Source organism: Schistocerca cancellata, chromosome 3 (assembly GCF_023864275.1).
Source record: "Schistocerca cancellata isolate TAMUIC-IGC-003103 chromosome 3, iqSchCanc2.1, whole genome shotgun sequence".
NCBI lineage: Eukaryota > Metazoa > Arthropoda > Insecta > Orthoptera > Acrididae > Schistocerca > Schistocerca cancellata.
Window position 1 is genome coordinate 242,985,192 of NC_064628.1, and position 27,774 is coordinate 243,012,965.

General features: G+C 42.0%; 1 protein-coding gene across 1 annotated transcript in view; it reads left to right on the forward strand.

Annotated features, from left to right (window-relative positions):
• The window catches only part of LOC126176244 (ATP-dependent translocase ABCB1-like), a 158,897-nt gene that overhangs the window by 100,957 nt on the left and 30,166 nt on the right, over nucleotides 1-27,774 (forward strand). The window contains exons 12-14 of the mRNA XM_049923389.1: nucleotides 5,663-5,937; nucleotides 18,361-18,465; nucleotides 24,031-24,192. Of these exons, the coding sequence (XP_049779346.1) occupies nucleotides 5,663-5,937; nucleotides 18,361-18,465; nucleotides 24,031-24,192 (542 nt within the window). The remainder of the gene's footprint in view (nucleotides 1-5,662; nucleotides 5,938-18,360; nucleotides 18,466-24,030; nucleotides 24,193-27,774) is intronic.

Here is a 27,774-nt window from a genome sequence, read left to right on the forward strand (position 1 = left end):
TGCCAAGGGAAGAACGAACTAAAATAAAGCTGGGCTGTCGCTGAGAGGCTTAGTGCATATACTACCTCAGCAAAGACTAAGTACATTTGCTCCTGTTCCCTTTGTAACAGCCAGAAAACTTTGCACCTTTTGATGGCCACGTCATAGCAACGCTGAATAGCATACTGCCTTGGTTAATCGTGTGTTCAAATGGTAGCCTGTTCTATATCTGTTGTGTAACGTTAATCCGATTTCGACGATTAGGGTTTTCTGACGTGTGACACTGCAGAAGACTGCAGAACATTATAGGTGTATATGGTTCAAATGGCTCTGAGCGCTATTGGACTTAACTTCTGAGGTCATCAGTCCCCTAGAACTTAGAACTATTTAAACCTAACTGACCTCAGGACATCACACACATCCATGCCCGAAGGCAGGATTCGAACCTGCGACCGTAGCGGTCGCGCGGTTCCAGACTATAGCGCCTAGAACCGCTCGTCCACTCCTACCGGCAATGTATTCAAGATAGTTAGATACCACATGCCCCTATTTATCCGTGCTACTGAGGATTAATGGGGACAACCAGCTGAATGGGGATACTGTTACAATATCGTTTCTTATTTTAAGCGTCGTAGACTCCACATTTTTATTAAGGAGGTACACTGAGTGTTTCAGGACAACTTTCGCACTTCTGAATGTCATTTCTTAAAATCACGTCTGCCACTAACTTTTTCCTTCCCTCAGCCCCTATGTAATTCTCATGTACCACTCCTTTTTCCCTTCCTTGGTTCTGTACCCAGCCTTCCAGCTTTAATGGTAAGGTGACACCATATTTCACACAATAAAATCCACACATTGTATCTTGTTCCTCTGATTTTGAGGATGATTATTCTGGAAGTATTCTCCCCCTCCTTTTCTAGTCCACTTACCGTTCCTGATTTTTAATTTTTCTCCTCTTACCGCAGCAATGTCTTCAGGAGACGTTAAGAGAACTGCTTGTTGCATTCTTGTCGAGGGACGGTGGTCCATTTGTTTCTTAGGAGGTGGAAGAAGATCGCTGAAAGATACCGAAGGTGATTTGGATTCCATCTGGTTCTTGGTGCCGGCTTCTTGACATGCAACCAGGACGAAATCATGTGCTGAGAGAACATTTGCATTTAATGGATAAACCTTTGTTGTTCTGAATCCACTCTCAGCAATAAGCTACTGCACGTCCGCCATAAAATCTGGGCACAGGAACTCTTACAATCAGCCCCAGTGGCATAGAGGCGGCTTCAACAACCATTCGTCGCGTTTTACTCCAAAAACGGCGACGATATTCGCCTCTTCGCTATTGCACAATCACTTTTGCGTGAGCACAGTTACGCACGTCCGATCACGTCAACACTCCCCAGGCCATTCCATTGTTCAGTCCCTGTGTCTCCAGCTACCCCTAGCTACGCTCGTATCACCAAGAGTGGGGGCGTTCTCCTACCACCTTTTTACCGAAATCATTTAGTATTTAAGAATATTTATATTTACTACCCTGGAGTCCATACCAGTCATAATAATTTACTACTAGTGCTTTACAACATTAAATTATACAGTAATAACTTATAATTACCAAGAAAAAGAATATATTTGACTCCGAGAGCTTAGTGCATTGTCTGACAGGCAGCGCTAATTCCCAGTTTCGCCAATAGATGGCATCAGGGTGCACTCCCTGGCAGTCTCACACAAGCGCGCCCGTTTCCGACGCGCGGGCTCCAAATTACTGTCAGCCCACCATCATTTCAGTTCCGTTACAGGCTACAACCCTGTCTCACTCCCTTCCCAACCGCTGCTTCCCTTTCATGTCCCTCGACTCTTATAACTGTCACCTGGCTTCTGTACAAATTGTAAATAGCCTTTCGCTCCCTGCATTTTTCCCCTGCCACCGTCAGAATTTGAAAGAGAGTATTCCAGTCAACATTGTCAAAAGCTTTCTGTAAGTCTACAAATGCTAGAAACGTAGGTTTGCGTTTCCTTAATCTTTCCTCTAAGATAAGTCGTAAGGTCAGTATTGCCTCACGTGTTCCAATATTTCTACGGAATCCAAACTGATCTTCCCTAAGGTTGGCTTCTACTAGTTTTTCCATTCGTCTGTAAAGAATTCGCGTTAGTATTTTGCAGCTGTGGCTTATTAAACTGATAGCTCGGTAATTTTCACATCTGTCAACACCTTCTTTCTTTGGGATTGGAATTATTATATTCTTCTTGAAGTCTGAGGGTATTTCGCCTGTCTCATACATCCTGCTCACCAGATGGTAGAGTTTTGTCAGGACTGGCTCTCCCAAGGCCATCAGTAGTTCTAATGGAATGTTGTCTACTCCCAGGGCCTTGTTTCGACTCAGGTCTTTCAGTGCTCTGTCAAACTCTTCACGCAGTATTGTATCTCCCATTTCGTCTTCATCTACATTCTCTTCCATTTCCAGAATATTGTCCTCAAGTACCTCGCCCCCTATATACTCCTTCCACCTTTCTGCATTCCCTTCTTTGCTTAGAACTGGGTTCCCATCTGAGCTCTTGATATTCATATGAGTGGTTCTCTTTTCTCCAAAGGTCTCTTTAATTTTCCTGTAGGCAGTATCTATCTTACCCCTAATGAGATAAGCCTCTACATCCTTACATTTGTCCTCTAGCCATCCCTGCTTAGCCATTTTGCACTTCCTGTCGATCTCATTTTTGAGACGTTTGTATTCCTTTTTGCCTGCTTCGTTTACCGCATTTTTATATTTTCTCCTTTCAGCAATTAAATTCAATATTTCTTCTGTTCCCAAGGATTTCTACTAGCCCTCGACTTTTTACCTACTTGATCCTCTACTGCCTTCACTACTTCATCCCTCAGAGCTACCTATTCTTCTTCTACTGTATTTCTTTCCCACATTTGTGACAATTGTTCCCTTATGCTCTACCTGAAACTTTGTACAACCTCTGGTTTAATCAGTTTGTCCAGATTCCATCTCCTTAAATTCCCACCTTTTTGCAGTTTCTTCAGTTTTAATCTACAGATCATAACCAATAGATTGTGGTCAGAGTCCACATCTGCCCCTGGAAATGTCTTACAATTTAATACCTGGTTCCTAAATCTCTGTCTTCCCATTGTATAATCTGATACCTTCTAGTATTTCCAGGATTCTTCCATGTGTACAACCTTCTTTTATGATTCTTGAACCAAGTGTTAGCTATGATTAAGTTATGCTCTGTGCAAAATTCTACCAGACGACTTCCTCTTTCATTTCTTTCCCCCAATCCATATTCTGCTACTATGTTTCCTTCTCTCCCTTTTCCTACTCTCTAATTCCAGTCACCCATGACTATTAAATTTTCGTCTCCCTTCACTACCCGAATAATTTCTTTTATCTCATCATACATTTCATCAATTTCTTCATCAATTGCAGAGCTAGTTGGCATATCAACTTGTAGTAGTGTAGTAGACGTGGGTTTCGTGTCTATCTTGGACACAACAATGCGTTCACTATGCTGTTCGTAGTAGCTTACCCGCACTCCTATTTTTTTATTCATTATTAAACCTACTCCTGCATTACCCCTATTTGATTTTGTATTTATAACCCTGTATTCACCTGACCAAAAGTCTTGTTCCTCCTGCCACCGAACTTCACTAATTCCCACTATATCTAACTTTAACCTATCCATTTCCCTTTTTAAGTTTTCTAACCTACCTGCCCGATTAAGGGATTTGACATTCCACGCTCCGATCCGCAGAACGCCAGTTTTCATTCTCCTGATAACGACGTCCTCTTGAGTAGTCCCCGCCCGGAGATCCGAATGTGGGACTATTTTACCTCCGGAATATTTTACCCAAGAGGACTCCATCATCATTTAACCAAACAGTAAAGCTGCATGCCCTCGCGAAAAATTACGGCTGTAGTTTCCCCTTGCTTTCAGCCGTTCGCAGTACCAGCACAGCAAGGCCGTTTTGGTTAGGGTTACAAGGCCGGATCAGTCTATCATCCAGATTGTTGCCCCTGCAACTACTGAAAAGGCTGCTGCCCCTCTTCAGGAACCACAGGTTTGTCTGGCCTCTCAACAGATACCCCTCTGTTGTGGTTGCATCTACGGTACGGCCATCTGTTTTGCTTAGGCACGCAAGCCTCCCCACCAACGGCAAGGTCCATGGTTCATGGGGGGTGGGGGATTAAATTCTTGCAATTATTTATTTTATTTAATAAAGTAAGACATTCCTCAATGTCACGCTTATTAAGGGCCTTGCAACGATCTGAGGAGAGCCCTTCAACCTTCCTGTATGTTATTTCAGGATTGCGCTTACGAAAACCAAATAGCCAATTAATTGCTGCCATTTGATGTTGCCCCGAAAACTTACTTTCGATTCCATTTTGCTCTCCGATGAAAAAAGCAGCTTTTCTTACAACGTCTGAATCAAATCCGAACCCATAAGCCGACAACCTAAGCTTTTTCTTGTTCGACGGTGAACGTAGTTTGTCGACCTTTCTTCTTCAGCTGACCTTCATTACTACTTTGTAGACGACGGTGAAGACGTAAACGATGCTCCCCAAATAGTTCTGTAGGATGCCGTGTGCTCAACCCTTGACGGAATGCAGCAATAGCTTTGTGCACATGAACCTCCAAAAATGGTTAAAATGGCTCTGAGCACTACGGAACTTAAGATCTGAGGTCATCAGTCCCCTAGAACTTAGAACTACGTAAACCTAACTAACCTAGGGACACCACACACATCCATGCCCGAGGCAGGATTCGAACCTGCTACCGTAGCGGTCGCGCGGTTCCAGACTGAAGAGCCTACAACCGCTCGGCCACTCCGGCCGGCTCATCATCTTCAGTCCGACTATCTTTATCATGACCCACCTGCGAGAAAATAGTCTAAAATAAATCAGCAAAATATGTTGTCTCTATTCAGTTTTTATTTACTGCCCCTATTCACCCAGAAAGTATTGTTTTTAGTCTACAGAGGTTGGTAGCACCAAAACCATTTTCCTCGAACAGGAGAGGCAACATAATCTCATTTCATATCTACGATTTAAAATCCACCACAAACGAACACATAATCGCAGCAACGGTTAGCTAATTAAACTAAATTTAAAGAAACAAAATATTAGAAAGCAAAAGTGTCTGTTTCGCTTACCTTCAACTAGTATTTGTTATGAGGAATTTATAACACGACAGTAGACTGGCAGTCTGATAGGTGTTCGTATAATGCATCAAGTACAGACGATTGGTATCTGGAGATGGCAGCACCTTGCTGTATGCAGTTCACTTCTACTGGAGAATCGATTTTCTAAAATTGTGCGTATTCAGTCACTGCCCCGCAAGCTTAACCTTTTCCTTATTCGAATGTTCAATAAATTATTATTCCCTGTTTTAGTTGCGATGTTTAATATATTTCGTGAAGGTGGCCCCCACATCTCGTCAGTGTTTAGAAATATGTTCAGTTCCCCAACCAGAGCTACTACTAAGTTTTTTATTACAACTCGTTTCAGCCCCTACGACTAGGTACTGTAAATTGATTTAAAGCGGGTTATGTGGAAATATTAGCCCTATGGCATCAAGTAGCATAAAATATATTTATGTCATTGCTTTCAAGTAGTAAACTATGTTAAGTTGTCAATAATAAAGCATACCAAAAGCTGGTAATATTCGTTCTGTATGAGAGTGACAATTGTAGGAGATGATCGTCCGGTCCTGGAGCGGCTGCAGAGTGAGCAATGCGACGCCTCCTCGGTGGTGGGCCGCAGGGGGTCGGCAGCTGACGTGTCGGAAAATACGGAAGAGGATGAAGTGGATGGGGCGGAGGGGGTAGGGGTGCGTCGCGTGGGCGTGCTGTCGGTGCTGCGCCTCAGCGCCCCGGAGTGGCCCCTGCTGGCCGCGGGGACGCTCAGCGCGTTCGTCGTGGGCGTCGGCTTCCCCGTCTTCAGCATCTTCTACGGAGACGTCATTGGGGTCAGTACCAAACCTTAAACCTGTACGGCTTTCATGTGACTCTGGAGTCAGTTTAGAGTGGGGCTTTACGGACTAGATCTCTAATATTTTTTTCCTCATGGCATTTGCAGGTCAGTGGCCACGCAACAGTTTCCCAATTATAAAAACAAAAAAATTCGAATTCGTTCACATAGCTGCCAGTAGCTGAGTGTGTAGCGTACAATTTTTACAATCGAGAAGTTGTTGCTTCCGCTAGCAACATTTTCAAATTTTATTTCAATCTTACATTAATTTTCAAATGGAAACATTAATTTTAAAACTGATTCATAATTTTAATAAAAATAATTTCTTTTTACTTTTAATTATTAGCTATATGAGAATAAACTGAAATCGGACACTGACATGAAACGCCACATTTTAAATGAAAAAATATATTCTGCACATCAGTACCTCTCAAAATAACAATACATTTAATTTTATATTTGATTCTCCGCGTTTTTTATCTAATTTTAATGCTTTGAGGATGAAATCATGGTCCAAGGAGGCTGTGTTCTGTTTATTAGTCGTGCAGTTGGGCAGTTTTAACCGAGTGTCGTTTACAAGCAACAGTAAACCGTTCCAAAATGTTGACAGTGGTTTGTACATCAATTATCACAGCTCTACAAAATAAAATATTTTTTCGTTGCCAGGGAAGTTTGAACGAAAATGGGATATTGTTATGATACTCATTCCGAGTATATTTGTACTTTTTCCAAATTGGCTCTGGTTTTTGAGATATAGGTTATTTGTGGAAATGAGAGTTTCATGTGGATAATATCGACTGCAGGGTCCATATATGGTGTAATGTATTTGCTACCTGTTTTTTAATTAGTGATATTGTACTATCTTTATTAAACAATTGTGTTCAGGGAGTGCATCTGTGTGGTTGAGGATTACATCATGCAAACATCACACTGTCAGCATGTGTTCAGTCCTGTTGTGCGGTGCGTGTGTTGAAGATATTGAGGGTTGTGCAGATTTGAATTCGGCGGTACTCGACATTCATTTGTTGGCCGAGGTAATCCCCGCAACAGCCGATAGGTAGCGTTCAGCGTAAACAAGAAAAATGGCGATGGTCGAAAGTCACACACATGTGCAGTGCAGCTTCAAGGAGATAGAACCTTTTCATCGTGACGTAGCAAATAAGAAGTGAGTATTCATTTCACACAAAACAATTAATGATGTTTGTTGGATGTGATTCACATGCAAATACAAGAAAGTTCTGCATAATATGTAGTATTTGTGCAATTTTGTTTTAGGAAAACATGAGTTCTTCACGCCGTCTTTGCGTGAACCATCCAGATGAGTTCTGCTACATTTGTGGTGAATACGTTCTTCAAAAGAACAGGAAGAATATCACTCCTTTTGTGAAGGAAGCGTATCTGGCATATTTTGGAATTAAACTTGGAGATCAAGACAAGGCGTGGGCACCCCATAAAGTTTGTAAATGCTGTGTGGAGTGCTTACGGCAGTGGACAAAACGAAAAAGGAAAAGCTTAAACTTCGGAGTGCCTATGGTATGGCGAGAGCAGAAGAACCATACAGATGATTGCTATTTTTGCATTGTTAATGTGAAAGGTTTTAATAGGTACAAAAAACGAAAGTGGGTATATCCCGATTTGGAGTCAGCAAGAAGACCGGTGGTGCACAGCAACGATGTTCCTGTACCAACCTTCACAACATTACCCACGCTAACATCATCAGATGACGAGGTGCACGGCGAGGAATGTACAAGTAGTGGTTCGGAATACGAAGGACGTGAGACACAACCCCAGCAGTTCGACCAGAAGGAGCTCAGTGACTTGATACGAGAACTCAATCTTTCAAAGCAAGCATCAGAACTCTTAGCATCCAGGCTTAAGGAAAAGAACTGTCTTCATCCAAGTGTTAAAATAACAGATTACCGGACGAGAGAAGAAAACCTTCTTCCATACTTCAACCAAGAAGAGGTTATAGTGTATTGCAGCAATATACCTGGACTTTTACTTGAATTGGGGCTGCCGGAATATAGACCAGAGAACTGGCGTCTCTTCATAGACAGTTCCACTAGAAGTTTAAAATGTGTTCTCCTACACAATGGCAATCGTTGCGCATCTATTCCAATTGCCCACTCAACAAAACTTTGTGAAGCATATGCTAACATCAAGATGGTTCTGCAGAAAATTCAGTATATGCAGCACCAGTGGTTGATTTGTGTTGATTTGAAAATGGTGGACTTCTTGCTTGGACAACAGAGTGGATAAACAAAGCACCCATATTTTATCTGCATGTGGGATAGTAGGGCAAAGCACGAACATTGGAAGCAGAAAACATGGCCTCCAAGGGAACATATGGCTGTTGGTGAAGCAAACATCATTAATGAACCTCTGGTTAGTAGGGACAAGATTGTTCTTCCACCATTACATATTAAGTTAGGACTAATGAAGCAATTCACCAAAGCTTTAGACAGAAATGGTAATTGCTTCACATACATCTGCAATACGTTCCCTGGACTCAGTAGTGAAAAACTTAAGGCAGGAATATTTGATGGTCCTCAAATTCGCAGGCTCATCAACGATACCAATTTTACAAGTGTCATGACTTTCACTGAAGCATCGGTCTGGAACAGTTTTGTCGCTGTTGTAAAATGTTTTTTGGGCAATCATAAAGCTCCTAAATTACGAGGAACTGGTCAAAAACATGCTCACTAACTTTCAAAACTTAGGAGCTAACATGAGCATAAAATTGCACTTCCTTCACAGCCACTTGGATCGATTTCCTCGTAATCTAGGTGATTTCAGTGAGGAACAAGGAGAGCGGTTCCATCAAGATATGAAAGGAATAGAGGAAAGATATAAAGGAAGATGGGACAGGCATATGATGGCAGATTATTGCTGGAATCTGCAACGTGACTGTTCTGAAGAGACCTATAAAAGGAAAGCGTGCAGGAAGCGGTTCGTCATGGACGGAAAATGATATACTTATAGAGAAACTTTTCAATTATGTTTTATACGTGGACAAATGCCTATCAGGTTTTCATAGAAGCTATTTATAAAGATTATTTTCTTTTTTCATTGTAGTTTGTAGCGCTCGAGTTCAGTATTAGCATTTTTTTCTAATTTTTTGAATAAATCATGCATTATCTCAAAAACTAGAGCCAAACTGCATAAATGGTTGCTGTATTCGTCCTCAGCACCACTAACCCATCCTAAAGCCACTCAAATATCCTTGGAAAGAAAATGAGTGCTGACCAGTGATTATCTACAAGCTCTCGTATGTCTTGGGATGACCGCAGCTTGTAGACATTTTTTGTTGAATCGGATACATTCGTTCAACTTTACCATGTTGCGAACATCTGCTGATAGCATATAATTTAACCCCGTTCTATATCTGCGAAAGATTTTTAAAAAATTATTTTTCTGGTGGTCTTGCGGCTTACATGAACCATGTTTACATTCTGAAATCGCATTGACCCTGTGGATCCCCACAAAAAAATTTAGAAACTTTGCCAAATATGGACTGGGGTAAAATTACTTACTGTTAATGGATGTTTACAAAAATGGCAAAATTGAGCGAGTGATTCCAGTTCAACATTAAATGTCTACAAGCTGCGATCATCTGAAGATATGCAAGACCTTTGTAGACAATTGATACACAAACTAATGTTTCAAGGTGCCTGAAAATTACTCACAGTTGAAGTTAGCCAATTCCACGGATAGTAAACAAAATACAGCCTCCTTGGACTATATTTTCTTTCTCATAACACATTGAGACTGTGAACCTCCATAAGAATAGAATTAAAAAGTGAATTAGTATATTGCAAATATTGGTATTCGTATTTCGTGTGGTTACTAATTAAAAATAAGTAGGTGCTAGTTTTATTAAAAACTTGAGATTCAATACGTGTTGAGATTTCCATTTCTTAATAAATAAGATTCAAACCGAGGACTGTACGATTAACTCACTTGTATATTACATACCCAGCTACTTCTTTTAAGCTAAATCTTTTACTAAACTGAAATACAAGAATAGCAACGTTCTTACAAATGTTGATGCACATCATCAGCTTATCCTTCATATTATTTACATCAAACAATAAATTAATGATAATAGTAGTATCTTAAGCAGGCCAACTGTACCACTGAATATTCTGTACCCATAGAAACCTGTTTTTTAGACAACATAAAATGGTTTTAGTCCACCTTTCAGAAGATTGTCTTTATGTAGTGTTATATATTGTTTGAAGTGCTTTAAAACGTAAATCAGAGAAATTAAACAGCAGAATTGCAACAACTGCTACAGGATTTATGTTTCTTCCTAAAAAAAAAAAGAATTTCGTGTGTGTTACAAGAAGATGAACATGTGATAGTCACGGTAACAATGCGTATGATTTGTTCAAACCTTTTATAAAAGAAATAGATCTGCCCAATTTTCGTTAGCTAAACTGTGCACTTATGCAATTGACATGAGAGTCAAGAACATATTTCCTTCTCTGACAATAATAAAAATAGTAACAATAATATGAAACGAAAGCAGATTGTTACACCACACGATGATTTGTATGTGTTGCATTCCCAGATGCGGTCTCAAAGAGTCTGCATTTTAAATGTATTTCTTTGAAGCTTGACATTAGTTGACCAACTGTCTTGTTGCATCAGCTGATGTTACTGACTAAGGTGAAGACTCCGTGGTCATTTTCCCCTCTTAAGCAGTCTCGAGAACCTCACCCAGAAAACTGTGCCCTGCCTGTTCATATCCGTTTCCCAGATGAAATTAAAGCTTTCGATGCTGTAATGACAGATAGTTGATACGTTCCTACATATCAGTGCCCTTGAGTTTGGCGAGGAAAAATTCAAGTTTTCAACATGCGAGGCGTGAACACTGTGTTTATCGGCAAGGTAAAATTTCTAATCTGGTGGCAAAATTTGTTCGACATTTAACGTATTTACGTTGGTTTCGGTAACGATAGAGAACTTTTTCTCATCCGATTCCGAATGGTAATAGTTTCCTTGCATAGATTTATGTGTTACATGTTCGCTTCAGAACGATAAACTTCCCCAAGACTAAGGGTGTCAATCTGATTTTATATTTCTTAGCAAGAGTTGGGAAGGTTTCGATAGAGACGTCGAGCTACTGTGCTCCAATACTAGTGAACAGTTCGTGTGAAGAAATATCATTGTCACAGAGTGCTTAGGAGCGCATCAGATTAATTGTTGGCATATTCTTTCAGACGACTGCATCATTGTGGCCTCTCCCAAGTAGCCTATTTCTGTGCAGTAGACTACTCTCTAAAAGCTACCAGCAACTATCTACGAATGTTTTGTGTTTTAGAGCGCTCAGAAGTCGTCTAATATTGAAAAAAAAATTTTCGTGTATTTTCGATAATTTCATAGTACTGATTTTGGAAATAGATCCCCGGACACTAATTATCGAGTCTTATAAAGTGTGGAGGAAGTTGAAGACGCCGGTTCGTAGAGTCGCCTTGTTAGAGAAACCATGACCGAACAGGAGCAGGTTTGATTTGGACACTGAAGCAGCGCTCAGGTGCGAATCTAAACGGAAAGAGGGGGAGGATGCAAGGTCATGGAGGTCGTATAAGGAAGGAAGGAAGACTGGGTTTAAAGTCCCGTCGACACTGAGGTCATCAGAGATGGAGTACATGCTCGTATGGTGTCAAAGATGGGGAAGGAAATCGGCCGAGTCCTTTTGCCTGGAGCGATTTATGGAAATCACGGAAAACCTAAGTCTGGACTGCCGGACACCGGTCTGAACCGTCGTTCTCCAGAATGCTCGTCCAATGTGGTAACCACTGCGCCACCTCGTGGTCGTCATCTCCCACAGAAGGCCATTTCAGTAGAAGCTGTTATACATATTACAAAAATCTCTGTACGTATGAAAGTGTGTTTGTTGAACTTCCCCTCCTAAACCACGGACCGATTTCAACCAAACTTCGTACATGCATCACTTTCTATCTGGAAAGAATCGCTGAGAGGGTAAGAATCACCTACCCACCAGAGGGATGGGGAGAGCCCACGGCCCGCGGATATCGAGACTTCCTTCACCCAGTAGCTGAGGATGAGAGCACTTGTAACAAACTTTATACATAATTTCCAACCTTTACCGAACTTTCAATGCCTGACAGCCTCGACAAAATGATGAAACGAAACAAGTTTATGGCTTACTACATTTTCGCTGTTCATGCGGTAAAAGTACCGCATAAGGCATGACCTTTTAATCTACAGATTCTAACTGTAGTCGCGAGACACTTCGTAGACGGTATTCACGCATTCCGCCTAATGTATTTCCAAACTAATGTCATTGTACGACACAAAGTTCAGGAAATATGACCATCGTAAACACTGATATGCTTGAAAGCGAAACTGCCGGGCAAAATTCAGTAGTGATACTGGTGAACTATGTGCGAAATACAATGAGGTGCCAAAAGTCCTCTGCTACCTCCCAATATCGCGTGGGGCCCCCTTTTGCCCAGGGTTGTGCAGCAACTCGACGTGGCATGGGCTCAACAAGTCGTCGGAAGTCCCATGCAGAAATACTGAGCCATACTGCTTATATACCCGGCCATAATTGCGAAAGTTCTGCCGGCGCAGGATTTTGTGCACGAACTGACCTGTCGATGATGTCCTAAGAATGTTCGATGTTATTCATCTGGGTGGCCAAGTCATTCGCTCGAATTTTCCAGGATGTTCTTCAAACACGTAGCGAACAACTGTACCACCACGAAAATCCCATCGTTGTTTAAATGAAAGTCCGTGAATGGCTGCAAGTCCTACGTCCCACAGTGTCGCTTGTCTGTTACCACTGACAAGTCTACGTAAACGCCGCTGCTCCCGGTCGTTAAGTGAAGGCCTTCGGCCACTGAATTGTCCTTAGTGAGAAGTAATGCCTGAAATTTTGTCTCGACACCTTATTAACACCGTGGATCTAGGAATACTGAATTCCTTAACGATTTCCGAAAGTGAATGTCTCATGCATCTAGCTCCAGCTACCATTCCGCGTTCAGAGTCTGTTAATTTCCGTCATTGCGGTCATAATCAGTCAGACAGCTATTCACATTAATCACCTGACTTCATATGACAGCTCCGACAATGCAATCCCCTCTTATGCCTTGTGTACGTGACACTGCCGCCGTTTTGATATGTGCGTGTTCCGATCCCATACGTTTGTCACCTCATTGTACTACAATGTTCCGGCTATTGTCGTCATCAGATTTGTACTACAGCGTGCTGAAAAGTAATGCCTCTGATTTTTTTATAAGCTCTCAATGCTTTTTAAATAAAACAAACAGTATTAACATTCTACAACTTTATGCTTCATGTCTACCTATTTGCAGCCGCCTGCCACTAGAGAGCTCCTATACGTAGCGCGTAACGTGGCAGTGTCTGACGTAACTACGCCGGTAAGTGAGAAACACCGTTCTGCAATCGGGTTTGGAATTGGAACAGTTCGTCCACACATGGAACAACCCCTCCTTCAGCGTGACAATTCCAGGCCACACACATATTCTACAACATCTGCAACAATCTGACGCCTAGCGTTCACTGTCGGGATCATTCTCCAACTTGGCCTCATCCGAATTTCATCTGTTTCCAAAACTTAAAGAACACCTTCGAGGACTCCACTTTGATATTGAAGATGGAGTGCAAACAGAGTTGAGGTCGTGTTTCTGTCAACAAAGTCAAACATTTTCCTCTTATGGCATCAACAAACTTGTTTCTCGTTGGGAGTAATGGTCCGTCACCAGGGTGCCTATGTTGAGAAACAAGTACGTAGACGTCAAGAACAAAAAGATAGGGTGTTAATAACGTTTATTTTATTCAAAAAAATTTAAGATTATTCACATAAAAATTTGGAGGTGTTGCTTTTCAGTTACATTAATACAAAAAGAAGAGTTTGTAAGTGTACATTACCAGATAAAAAAAACTAAAAACTTCTCCCATAAAAACTTAGCACTCGTAAACAAACATCAGTGTAGTTACAATAAAATCTCTTCCTAAGCGAGATATAAACTCCGAACACTTCTCGGAAGTTTACAGAAATAAAAGTGTTAGCTGAGAGGACGTGCCTGGAGCGTTTATTTTTCAGTTTATACACCGGTAGGAGCTTGTCCTTGTGAGTTTTCGCGTTATCTGTAATCATATCACAGTCTACAAGAAATCGTATTCCAGTATTCTTTTGAATTAAGAATCGTTCAAGCATTTCTTCAGCTTACAATATCATAGACAAGAGAAGAACTGCCTCTAGTGATGAGTCCGGTTTCGTCGTATTGGGCCCCGACACCAGTGAAGACGTGTCTGGAGACAGATTTAGTCGCCAGGCTTTTGACTAGTTTGCTGCGCCTCACCACGGGTTCCTCTTCTGCACCAACCTCTTCATCTCAGAGTAGCACTTGCAACCTACGTCCTCAATTATTTGCTGCGTGTATTCCACTCCGGAGCGGTTCTAGGCGCTACAGTCTGGAACCGCGCGACCGCTACGGTCGCAGGTTCGAATCCTGCCTTGGGCATGGATGTGTGTGGTGTCCTTAGGTTAGTTAGGTTTAAGTAGTTCTAAGTTCTAGGGGACTCATGACCTCAGAAGTTAAGTCCCATAGTGCTCAGAGCCATTTGAACCATTTTTTTGTATTCCAATCTCTGTCCTCCTCTACAAACTTCATCTTCTACAGCTCCCTCTAGTACCATGGAAGTTATTCTTTGACGTCGTAAGAGACGTCCTACCATCCCTTCTTTTTGTCAATGTTTCCATATATTTCATTCCTTGCCGATTCTGCGGGAAGTCCAGCTAATTTTCGACATTCTCCTGGAGCATCACATCTTAAATGCTTCGATTCTCTTCTGTTTCCTTACCACACAATGTTGTGCTCCAAACTTACTTTCTCAGAAATTTCTTCTCAAATTAAGTCCTGTGTTTCATACGAGTAGATTTCTGTTGGTCAGAATGCCCTCTTTGCTAGTGCAAGTCTGCTTTTGATTTCATACTTGCTCCGTTCGCAATGGGTTATTTTGCTGCCTAGGTAGCAGAATTCCTTGGCTTCATCCGTTTCGTGATCACCATTCCTAATGTTAAGTTTCTCATTTCTGCTATTTGTGATTACTTTCGTCTTTCTTCTGTTTACTCTCAATTCACATTCTGTACTTATTTAGACTGTTCATTCCATTCAGCAGGTCCTGTAATACTTTTCACTTTCACTGAGGATAGCAATGTCATTAGCGAATCTTGTCATTGATGTCTTTTCATCCATAATTTTAATTCCACTCTTGAACCCTAGTTTTATTTCCGTCATTGCTTCTTCAGTGTATAGACTGAATAGAAGAGACAAAAGACTACATCCGTGTCTTACAAACTTTTTTAAGGCGAGCACTTTGTTCTTGGTCTTCCACTCTCATTGTTCCCTCTCGTCTCTTGTAATTAGTTTGTATTACCCTTCTTTTCCAATAGTGTACCCATATTTTTCTCAGAATTTCGAAAATCTTGCACCATTTTACATTTTCGAATGCTTTCTCCAGGTAGACAAATCGTATTAAAGTGTCTTGATTTATGTTTAGTCTTACTTCCATTATCAGCCGCACCTTCGTAATTGCCTCTCTGGTGTCCTTATCTTTCCTGAAGCCACACTGATCGTCCTCTAACGCATTCTCAAATTTCTTTTCCATTCTTCTGTTTGTTGTTTTTGTCAGCAACTTGGTTGCATGGGCTGTTAAGCTGACTGTGCGACATTTATCGCACTTGTCAGCTCTTTCAGTCTTCAGAATTGTGGTATGTCGCCAGTCTCATACATTCTACACACCAACGTAAGTAGTTGTTTTGTTACCTCTTCCTCAATAATTTCATAAATTCTTATGTAATGCTATCCATCCCTTCTGTCTTGTTTGATCTTAAGTTCTCCAAAGATTTTTTAAAGTCTGATTCTAATACTGGATTCTATATCTCTCCTATATCGGCTACTGCCTCTTCTTGTATCACGACCTCAAATAAGTCTTCAGCCATATAGAGTCCTTCAACGCACTCTTTCCACCCATCAGCTCTTTCCTCTGAATGTAACAGTAGAACTACCATTGCACTCTTAATATTACCACCCTTGCTTTTAATTTCACCGAAAGTTCTTTTAACTTTTCTATATGCTGAATCAGTCCTGGAGACTTTTTTTTTATTATTACTTCACATATTTCACGCAGCCATTTCGCCTTAGCTCCCTGACAGTTCCTATTTATTTCATACCAAAGTGACTTACATTTCTGTGTTCCTGAATTTCACCAAAAATTTTTGTACTTCCTTCTTTCATCGATAAACTCTAGTATTTCTCCTGTTACCCACGTTTTCATCGCAGTTACCTTATTTGTACCTATGTTTTTCATTCCAGCTTCTGTGATTATCCTTTTCAGAGAGGTCCACTCCTCTTCAACTGAACTACGTGCTGAGGTATTCCTTGTCTCTCTGTAGCCTAGAAGATCTTCGCTCGTATCTCTCCATCCTTAGTACTTCTTGGCGCATTGATTCTTCCTGACATGTCTCTTAAACTTCAGCCTACTCGTTATCACTACTAAACTGTGATCTGAGTCTATATCTCCTCCTGGTTACATCTTACAATCTAGTATCTGATTTCGGAATCTCTACCTGACGATGATGTTATCTGAAATCTTCCCGTATCTCCCGGCCTTTTCCAACTATACCTCCTCCTCTTATCATTCTTGAACAGAGTATTCGCTATAATTAGCTGGAATTTTTGCGGAACTCAATTAGTCTTTTTGCTCTCTCACTCCTTGTACCAAGACCATATTGTCCAGTAACCCTTTCTTCGTCTCCTTCCTCTACAGCTGCATTCATGTCCCCCATGGCTATTTGATTTTCATCTCCCTTAACGTACTGAAATACCCATTCAGTATCCTCATACATTTTCTGTATCTCTTCATCTACCGCTTGCGACTTCGGCATGTATACCTCAACTATCGTCGTCGGTGTTGGCTTGCTGTCGATTCTGACGAGGACTACCTTAACACTGAATTCTTCGCAGTGCCTCATTCTGTGCCTTACATTCCTGTTCATAACGAATCCTTCTCCTGTTATACTATTTTCTGCTGCTGTTCATGTTACCCTATACTTATCCGACCAGAAATCTTCATCATCTTTGCACTTCGCTTCGCTGATCCCACTGTATCTAGACTGAGCCTTAGCAGATTTTCTGGCTTCCCTGCGGCTCAGCCGCAATACGGCCTGACAACCAGGAGTGAGAGTCTGGAGTGCCGTTTCACTTCACAGCATGATCCATTTGGCTGTCTTCCGCGTTATCCTTACAGCACAGCGGTACGTCGACGGTATTCTTCGCCCCCTTTTGTTGCCCTTATTGGTAAACCATGCTGGGGTTACATTTCAGCAAGGTATTACCCGCCCGCAGACGACGAGAGTTTCTACAGCTTGTCTTCGTACTTGCCAAACCCTACCTTGGCGAGCAAGGTCGTCGGGTCTCTCCCCAGTTGAGAACGTTTGAAGCATTATGGACAAGGTTTGAGGATCATCTCGGTATTCGGACGATCTAAAGCGCCAGCTGGACAGAATTTGGCACGATATCCTCCAGGACGACATCCAAGAATTCTGCCAGTCAATGCCAAGCCGAATAACAGCTTGCATAAGGGCCAGAGGTGGAACAACGCGTCATTGACTTGCCCTCTTGATGAAGCTCTTACTCTCGAATAAATCATCAATTTCTTTTTTTGAAATTGTAATCATTGTTTGTCTGTACATGTATGTCACATCCACCGATCCCCGTCCCATTCGGATAATTCCTTCTTGGTGTGTCATTGTTTTTTATATCATAAAGATATACCATATTTTGGACATTAAGCTTGTACGGCCTTGATTCTTATCACTTATAGCAAATCCTACACGTTGGAGAACGAGATAAAGATAGTGCAATTCATAGCACACGAAATCCGCGCTTAGTGTGTCTTTACACCTCGCCAGCGCTTAATAACTCGCGTTAAGGTAATTGATTTGAAAGCCATTTTCTAATGAACAGCTTTCAAGTTCTCTTCACCGTTATTGGGCATCTAAACTTCCATCAACATTGACGTGCCTCCCGCCTGTTCACAAGTCTTTTAACAGATAACATTAGTTTCATTTGTAATGTCTTTTAAATAATGGTAAAGAGGACTTCATCTTTTAAATATTGTTTGTAATCATATCGAACTAACGCAAAGCAGGATTAGTGTAGAACTAAAGCCGTATGCACGTGTATATTACTTACCATAGGACTGTCAAACAAAATGTAGGAGATACTAAGAGATTTTAATGTGTCTTTTTACTTTTCTGAATACTAATTATGTCGGCATAAAGTAAATTAGTGTTTCAAGAAGAGAAGATTAGCGGTAAATTTTCTTCAGTGACCCCTACAAACCGTTTCCCTTCTTTCAGGTCCTTTCTCACCCGGACCCTGCTGTTGTCCGCAGACAGACATACTGGTACTGCGCCGTGTTCATCGTGACAGCGGTCATCATGGGCGTAAGCTCTTTCCTGCAGGTATGTTCCAAATCTATGCTCCGATACTCCGCAAGTGGCGAAATCATATAAGTAACTAGAAGAAGCGTAGGAACAGAGTGGCCACTGATAAACTTGTTTTTATGTAAAATACCTCTCTGTCTGTAAACAGGTATTTTGAACGATAACGAGTGTGTGTCGAAATAGGAGTCGCTTTCAGTTTCGTGTCTTCCCTTAAAATAGTTTCCCATTTGTGGGATAACCTTCTGCGTAATTGTTTCTGGTTGTGTGACTTCATTTTCTGATTATATCCACTTACCTAACATTATCATAGTCTCGTTGTCTGAACTGCAAACTTATCAAGTAAAACTACATACTTTTTTCTTTCTTGTTTCCTAAGCCAGCAGCCTTCGTCCAGTTGGTAAATTTTCCTGTGTTATCGAACATGTTTTAAAAGCGACGCTGCCCTCCCTGCCCAGTTTTCTTTTGACAAAGCACATATGTTTTCTCATGGTTGAAGCGGAATCAACAAGAATACAACTATTTTATTTGCAACTGACGAAATCTGTACGTCTTTTCGTCTGAAGCTTGGACTGTATGGTGGAACTAGTTCCAGGTATCATTACTCCTCAAATGGAACACGTTTGCAGTCGTGTACTTTGCATCAATTAATTTTTGTCTTAGGTCCTCCGCTGTCTCACGAAACAAAGATTCCCTACAGTCGGTCATTTCGCCTGGTCAGTGCTACTTCACAGCAACAAGATCGTGTACTCATCTTCCGTACTAACAATAAGTCACTACTAGCCTTACACTCCTGCATGCTTCAGTAAGAGGGGTGAGATCGTTAGTATGAAGCGACGCAGTGCCACTGTTGTCAGACTTGTTATACTCGCGGAACTACAGCGGGAACGAAGAAAGCCCGTTACTACTGATGCAGCAGAGGCGCCTTGATTTGTGAAGTATGCACCCGGAACGTAAGAGTCGTTCCCGCTCCGGTTCTGATCTCTAGTACCTCTCATTATGCGCGTCGTTATGGATGCTTCCCATTCGATTCTCCCATAGAGCGCGGGAACAATGATAATTTAAATGCCTCTGTGAGCATTGAAGTTAGTTTAAACTTGTCTTCGCTATCCCTACTGGAGCGATAAATAAGCAGGTTGTAATATTCTCGTAGATTCCTCACTTGAAGATGGTTCTCGATAGTTTGTAAGTAGGCTTTCACGGGAAAGTTTGCGCTTAGAGTCTGCAGTACAGTTTTTTTTTAACCACTCTCATGGGTGAAACAAACGAGTGACCATTCGCACTGCCCTTCATTGTTTATGTTAATATCTCCTATCAGTCGTATTTGGTGCGGTACCCACATGCTAGAGCAATATTTCAGTATGGGTCGCACAATCATCTTGTAAACAAACTCTTTTGTAAATTGACTGCATTTCCCTAGTATTCTACCAATTAAATGGAGTCTACGACCTGCTTTTTCTACGAATGAGCGTATCTCACCATCCTTTCTCCGCAAACGTTACATCCGGGTATTTGTATGACTTGAGATATATCAGTCGTGACTCGTTGGTATTTTGGTTAGTGAAGAGAACACTTTTAATTTCTTAACATTTAAAGAAAATTGCCAATCCTTGCAATGCCTTGAAACCAAATGACAATAGTGATGAATGTTTTTGCAGATTTTCCTACAAAGTATTCTGTGAATGCCTGTACTTGAAAACTACCCACCGACACACAAGCAGCTGTTCGTATGTAACCCAGACAAATGCTCACAGAAGACGTGCAAATGCACGCTGATAAATTCAAAGTTGAATATCACAAATTCCGCCACCGACTTCAAGGGGCATTTGAATCCTCTTGAAAACACCGCGTGTAACTCTTCTGAGGTCGTGTGTTCGTTATTTTATGGGGAAACATTATTTACAATCCGATTAATTCGTTTCTTGTGCTTACCTTCTCTTTTATGAACTTCGTCCTGCATACATACTTACGTGTCTACAGCCTACCTTGGTGCTGAAGAAACATGAGCACTTCTGCAGGGGATGTCAGAGTTAGAAAATGTTTCTCCTGACGAGTAGAACTTGCAGTGGCCCCATAGTACTGGAAAAAAACAGCCTTTCTTGTAGCCAAAGGAACCTCGTTTAATAAAATGTCAAAATAATGAGGCTATGTAAGACGATGCGGTAACACAACAGGCCCGGTTAAGTGATTGTCTATCATACCACACGACATATATACGGAGACGTGATCTTAAAAATGTGCATCCACAAAGGCAAGTCTGTTACCGTCGGACCACCAACGTGAGTTACGAGTGATCATGCAACGAGTGAAAGCAGCTTCATCATTAAACAGTCTTAACTGGATTAGTCGCTGATTTGCAATTAATCAACTACATAATTCCCATCGTCTACCTTTATCTCGTTCTCCAACGTGCAGGATTTGCTATAAGTGATAAGGATCAAGGCCGTACAAGCTTAATGTCCACAGTAATCTTGTAGGTTGAACACTGATATCTGCAAAAATCCTATGCTGTTTCGTCGGAAGGCTACGTTCTCTCAACTGAATAACACTCCGTTCATTTTCACGATCCGATGAAATATGTATTTTCGGCACTGCATGGTCTCCAGAAAATTATTCATAAAACTGTATCACATATTCTCTACAAAACCCAGATAACAAGAAATGCTCATCACGTCTTTCATGCGTCGATGGAAACAGTCGGTTTGTTTCTCGTTGCAAACAAAATGATTTTTGAAAGTGAAATTGTCCGTTCCCAAGTTAGTCTAATGCGATATTCGATTTATCGATATGTGTTCAGGAACAGTAAGACACAAAGAATACCCAGTACTGTAGCAGCGACAGCACCGCCGCGGCCCGCGGTGGCTGTTGCCACCATGCAGCAGTGCTGTTCCTAGTCTCTCACTGTTCCTGTTAACACACATCTATAAAACGAATATCGCACTAAGCTAGGACGTCGTATGTGATATATGACGAGCGTAGCTTGTTTCGGCTGACTCCAGCTACACATTGCGAAAACGAAACTGCAAATATCTGCCGAATAACAAGAGAAAATGTGCCTAACAGCCTCTATGAGACACCCGATGCATACTCACACACACACACACACACACACACACACACACACACACACACACTATATACACACATAAAAAAGAAAAACTGCGTCACCACAGTTCCCAGAACTCCTGAAGATAGACGTTGACTGTGGATATTGTATCACAGACACATTCCCTTTGACTGTTCAGAGATGTCACTAAACACGACCAAAGATGTAAACAACCATGCATGAGTTGCGCCTATTAGACAGCCGACCAGTTCCAATCATTCCACGAGGTTCAAATGGTTCAAATGGCTCTGAGCACTATGAGACTTAACTTCTGAGGTCATCAGTCCCCTAGAACTTAGAACTACTTCAACCTAACTAACCTAAGGACATCACACACATCCATGCCCGAGGCAGGATTCGAACCTGCGACCGTAGCGGTCGCGCGGTTCCAGACTGTAGCGCCTAGAACCGCTCGGCCACCCCGGCCGGCATTCCAAAACGAAGGAAGTACACGGCTCTTGTTGTCTGTAGTTCAACCATGCCGAAACGGTCAATACCGCGGTTCGATCGCGTCCGCATTGTTACTTTGTGCCAGGAAGAGCTCTCAACAGGGGAAGTGTCCATGCGTCTCGGAGATGGAGGAGATACAGAGAGACAGGAACTGTAGATGACAAGCCTCGCTCAGGCCGTCCAAGGGCTACTACTGCAGTGCATGACCGCTGACTACGGATTATGGTTCGGGGGAATCCTGACAGCAACGTCACCATGTTGAATAATGCTTTTCGTGCAGCCACAGAATGCCGTTATACGACTCAAACTGCACTCCATAGGCTGCATGATGCGCAAATACACTCCCGATGTCCATGGCGAGATACATCTTTTGCAACCACGACACTATGCAGCGCGGTAGATATGGACCCAACAACATGCCAAATGGACCGCTCAGGATTGGCTCACGTTCTCTTCACCGATGAGTGTCGCATATGCCTTCAACGAGACAATCGTCGGAGACGTGTTTGGAGGCAACCCGTTCAGGCTGAACGCCTTAGACACACTTTCCAGCAAGTGCTGCAAGGTGGAGGTTCCCTGCTGTTTCGGGTTGGCATTATGTGGGGCCGACGTACGTCGCTAGTGATCATGGAAGGCGCCGTAATGGCTGTACGACAAGTGAATGCCATTCACCGACCGATAGTGCAATGATATCGACATCATATTGGCGAGGCATTCGTGTTCATGGACGACAATTCGCGGCCCCATCGTGCACATCTTGTGAGTGACTTCCTCCAGGATAACGACATCAAATGTTCAAATGTGTGTGAATTCTTAAGGGACCAAACTGCTGAGGTCATCGGTCCCTAGACTTACACACTACTTAAACTAACTTATGCTAATAACAACACAAACACCCATGCCAGAGGGATGACTCGAATCTCCGACAGGGAGAGCCGCGGATAACGACATCTCTCGACTAGAGTGGCCAGCATATTCTTCAGACTCGAATCCTATCGACTATGCCTGGGATTGATTGAAAAGGGCTGTTTATGGACGACATGACCCAACAACTAGTCTGAGGGATCTACGCCGAATCGCCGTTGAGAAGTCGGACAATCTGGACCAACAGTGCCTTGATGAACTTGTGGATAGTATGCCACGACGAATACAGGCATGCATCAGTGCAAGAGGAGATGCTGCTGGGTATCAGAGGTACCGGTGTGTACAGCGATCTGGACCACCACCTCTGAAGGCATCGCTGTATGGTGTTGAACATGCAATGTGTGGTTTCATGAGCAATAAAAAGGGCGGAAGTGATGTTTATGTTGATCTCAATTCCAATTTTCTGTATAGGTTCCGGAACTCTCGGAACCGAGTTGACGCAAAACTTTTTTTTTTCTCTGCGTCTAAGAGACTTCCATCAAACACGTCACATAGTTTACTACCTGATGTTCTCTGCACGGTCGTAACTGCAGCACTAAGACAGTGGAATACACCTGTCAGTATCGACTATCCGTTTGGCATTAACATACCCACTCTTCAACGGCTGACCTAACGGCTTTCGAACCTATAATCATACTATTCTTAATAGCTATAATTATTAGTTTGCAAATGCAGTAAATACTGATGTAAAGCTGTTCAGCAGTACACTGCCCTCAGTCACTAATTAAAATATCTGCTGTTGTACCCCTAACACTGAGATAGAGGTTGTTGTAGTCCTTCGCTACTAACTAGGAACAATACTCGTCTTACTCAATTAATTCATTTCGTTTCTAGAAGAATAATGGATGAACGCAATTCGTGGTGAGTTACCATTTGAAATGGTACACTCCCTGAAATCGCGATTGTGAGACATTTAAGTGGAGAAACAGTGCAGGAGGTAAAAGTTGATACTCTTTTTGGTGTATCGTAAAAGTTGTGTTCCCATGTGAAGCCTCCATCACAAGACAAGAACCATATTGAGGCCCGTAGACTTAACTGATTGCACCGTTACACTCATTTGGAGGATATAAAAGGCTGTGATTTCAAACATGTTGTACTTGCTGTAGATGTACACCTTCGACGTCGCCGGGGACAGGCTGACGATGCGACTGCGCAAACTCACTTTTTCGGCGATGCTGCGGCAGGAGGTGGCCTGGTTCGACGACAAGAACAACAGCACCGGAGCGCTCTGCGCCAGGCTGTCCACGGATGCTTCTGACGTGCAAGGGGTGAGCTACTGTTACTGAAATCATAACTCAGTATTCATTATGCAACTTCAAACAGCACACAAAAAGAAACGTTGTACGTAAGGAAAAGTGATACTGTGTGTAATAATCCATATGCAGGGTGTTTCCGTAAGAGTGAGCAAGAATATAACAAGACGTACGGAATGCTCTACTGAACAATTTGAGGTAGGTGTCGGGGTCGGAGGAGCCAGCTTAAGGAGATATGGAAGTAAACTTGTGTACTGCTTTGTCTAGGATTACTGTTTTCCAGCTTAATCTCAACTAACATGCGTACATGTTTAAACGAACTGTACTGTTGATTTACGTATACATTCTTTATTTCGTGAAAGGGAACAAGGAGGACGAGCCTGATTATCAGGAAGTCATGATGCAGGTTTTGTTTACTTTCTTGTTCATAAGGTTGCTCTGTTGTATCGTGTTTACATTGTCCCATGACAGAACGTGCTATGAATCAACGACAGACCCATTCATTACTCACTCCTGTGCAGAGACGTACAGTACAATATGATGGAGCAATGTCGGTACAGTATTTCCTGGTCGCTGGTCTGGATGGGGAGGTCCTATTCCATGGCCTGCGAGGTCGCCTGATCTGAATCCCCTTGATGATTTCCTACGGGGACATCTAAAGTCACTTGTGTATGAGACCCTAGTGGATACGGAGATGGAATTAGTTGCCAGAATTGTAGCTGCCTCCTGTCATATGATGTGATTCGAAACACATTATTTGCCAGGGTGCGTCAGAATCTGTTTCGCCGATGTCATGCTTGCATTGAGACTGATGGCCGTCAATTTCAGCACATTTTGTAAGATACAGTACAAATGGTACGTTCATTGTGTCAATGATAGTATTTGCAGTTAACTACTGTAAATAAAAAAGACCACAGTAACGTGATTTTATTCCTATTGTCATCTTAAGCAGGCTTCTCCGACCCCAGGTTCAGTGGAGCATCCTCTATGTTCTGTTAAATTTTTGCTCGCTTTTACGGAAACATCTTGTTCAGCCGCAACTAGCAGTGTTGATGCTGTATATTTCTTCCAGAGAAATACAAGACCCCTTCTTCCTTTCCTTTCTTTAGAGTTACCCCCTGTTCTTTCGTAAAATAAAGCTATCGACACTCGCTCGTTATGGATTCAGCAATAAATTACGAGGGCACGGGCAAAAACTGGCGACCAGATCAAGCGAAAGCGTTGTATCAAGAACATTTTGTTTGCGTTTCTAAAGAGGAGACGTCCTCGCTACAGGTGCATCTCCTACTCGTCCTAAGGTCTGCTTTCCCAAACTGCGCCCCTTTTCTGCCTAAGGAAGGAACTAATAGTTCCGAAACCTAGAAAAGTTTCGTTTACTTTCGTATGCACCTTTCAGTTGATCTAATAATTTCGTCTCCTGAAAGTATGTAGTGGCCTGTACTCTGTCTCAAAGTATTTGTTTCTTGTGTTGTTACATGTCACACTACAATGTAAGTAAAGTGTCAACTTGACATGTCGTGACCAGACGAAACTACTTTCGTCCGGCCATAACTGTAGGTTCTTTGATTGCTCGGGGAGAAGGCAAATCAAACAAGAACACATGAATTATTACCTAAAAGAATAAAAGATTTACTTAAGTTTGACATACTTCTTTGTCACCAGAGTACTTGATAATTTACAACTGCTATTGACCATGAAAGCATCACTTGATGCTCTAATTAACAAACTGCTCTCTTGAGGTACGATGTTCAACATATACTGAAGTACAAGTTCATTAGAACCCTTAACAGCTCGTTAGTCCTACACTGTGATGCTGACTCCTTCAGATGAGTTCATGGACTGAGCTGTGCACTTCTTTCTTGGCTCCATATTGACCTCCAGTGCGAGGGCACTGCTGTGTGAGAGGTAGGCGTGGTCAACAGAATCACCTCCGATACGTCACCGCGGATTGCAGCGAGCCCTCGCTAATGTCTGTTCTGTCGATATACGTTGCCGACCCTGCTGTAGCACTGTAATCTCCGTACAATATGTGCAATGGTTTTGTTTACACAAATTTTAAAGTAGTTAATTTGTGTGTGTTTGGTTCAAATGGCTCTGAGCACTATGAGACTTAACATCTGAGGGCATAGTCCCCTAGAACTTATAACTACTTAAACCTAACTAACCTAAGGACACCACACACATACCCGAGGCAGGATTCGAACCTGCGACCGTGGCGGTCGCGCGGTTCCAGACTGAAGCGCCTAGAACCGCTCGGCCACACCGGCCAGCTCTGTGTGTTTCGTCCTAAGGCATTCTAATATCACACTGTCAGTCCAAAAAGTTTAGACACTGGATTAACAAAAAAGCTAGAGAAAAGTTAAGATGGGAGTTTTAATGCTTTAGGTGTTCTATACAGTTTCCTCCCACTTCACTGTATAGCACAGAACATTCATACAAGCATCTGAATCTGACAGAAAAGACTTTCTTTTCGGATGCTGTTCAATTCTTGCATATATTGGCTTGAATGTAGGATATGTTAACGAAGTGTTGACTCTTCATATTAACTGGCACACTTTTTCATTTTGGGGTATTGATAACACAAAGTCTCGTTACCCCTTGATGATGTTTTCCAGAAAAGAATTGTTCCTGTTCGGCGTTTCCATCAAGTCACAGCAGGAGTCTAGACGTTATTGCTTTTTTTGGGATTCGAGGCGTGCAGGGCAATCATTGCGCACATTTTTCTCTTCTTCAAAGCATTCTGGAGAATGTTTTGAACACTTGATTTAGGGATGTTCAGTTCGTTGCTCCATTGCTATTTGTGACACAGCAACGACACATTACAGACGCACGTCCACTACTTCACACTGCGTACTCGCAACTGACTGGCCAAGTTCACACCTGTTATTTACAGATACTAGGACCCGAATTAATATGTATACACATACTTTCGTTTTAAGCAATTTCCATTCTTTTTGTAGTTTTCTACGTAATTCATGACATTCGTAATCCGAAAAAATAGCTTTCATTTTCAATATTTTTCCATATTTCAATGTTTAGTCCATATTTTTATATCTGAATTGCATAAATCCATATTTTCAACGCTGTCATAGAATCTGATCTTTCTAAAGAGTAACAGGATTAAAAAATTCATTAAATGACGCTTCAAAGTGCGATTCCTGGCCTCGGAATGGACGAGCCGGAATCACAAATCGCACCATCTGAAGCAGCCTAGTCTTTCAGATAGCCAGCAAGCCTTTTAGTGTTGCTTCCCATGGATTATGGAAAGAGGGAAAGAAGCAAAATCTCTTCCTTGAGAGTGAAGCACTGAAACGATGTTTCCGGAGTGGCGGGAAGGAGAGAGCAGTTTTTGACATTTTGTTCACTGCTGTCAATATACCCTTCCCCATCAATCATTTCCTGTAGTGAAAATGCCTCACCAAAGTTACTTACTTTCGTGACGGCATATTTATTAACACGCTATTATCAAATGTCGTACCTGTTTGTAGTAATAAACATGAGTATTAAAATAAGGCAGCTAAAACACAATTTCTTTCGCTGGCAAAGGTTTCCGGTACCCTCGACGTCCGTGAAATCTACCAGTCGAAATTAGGTTGC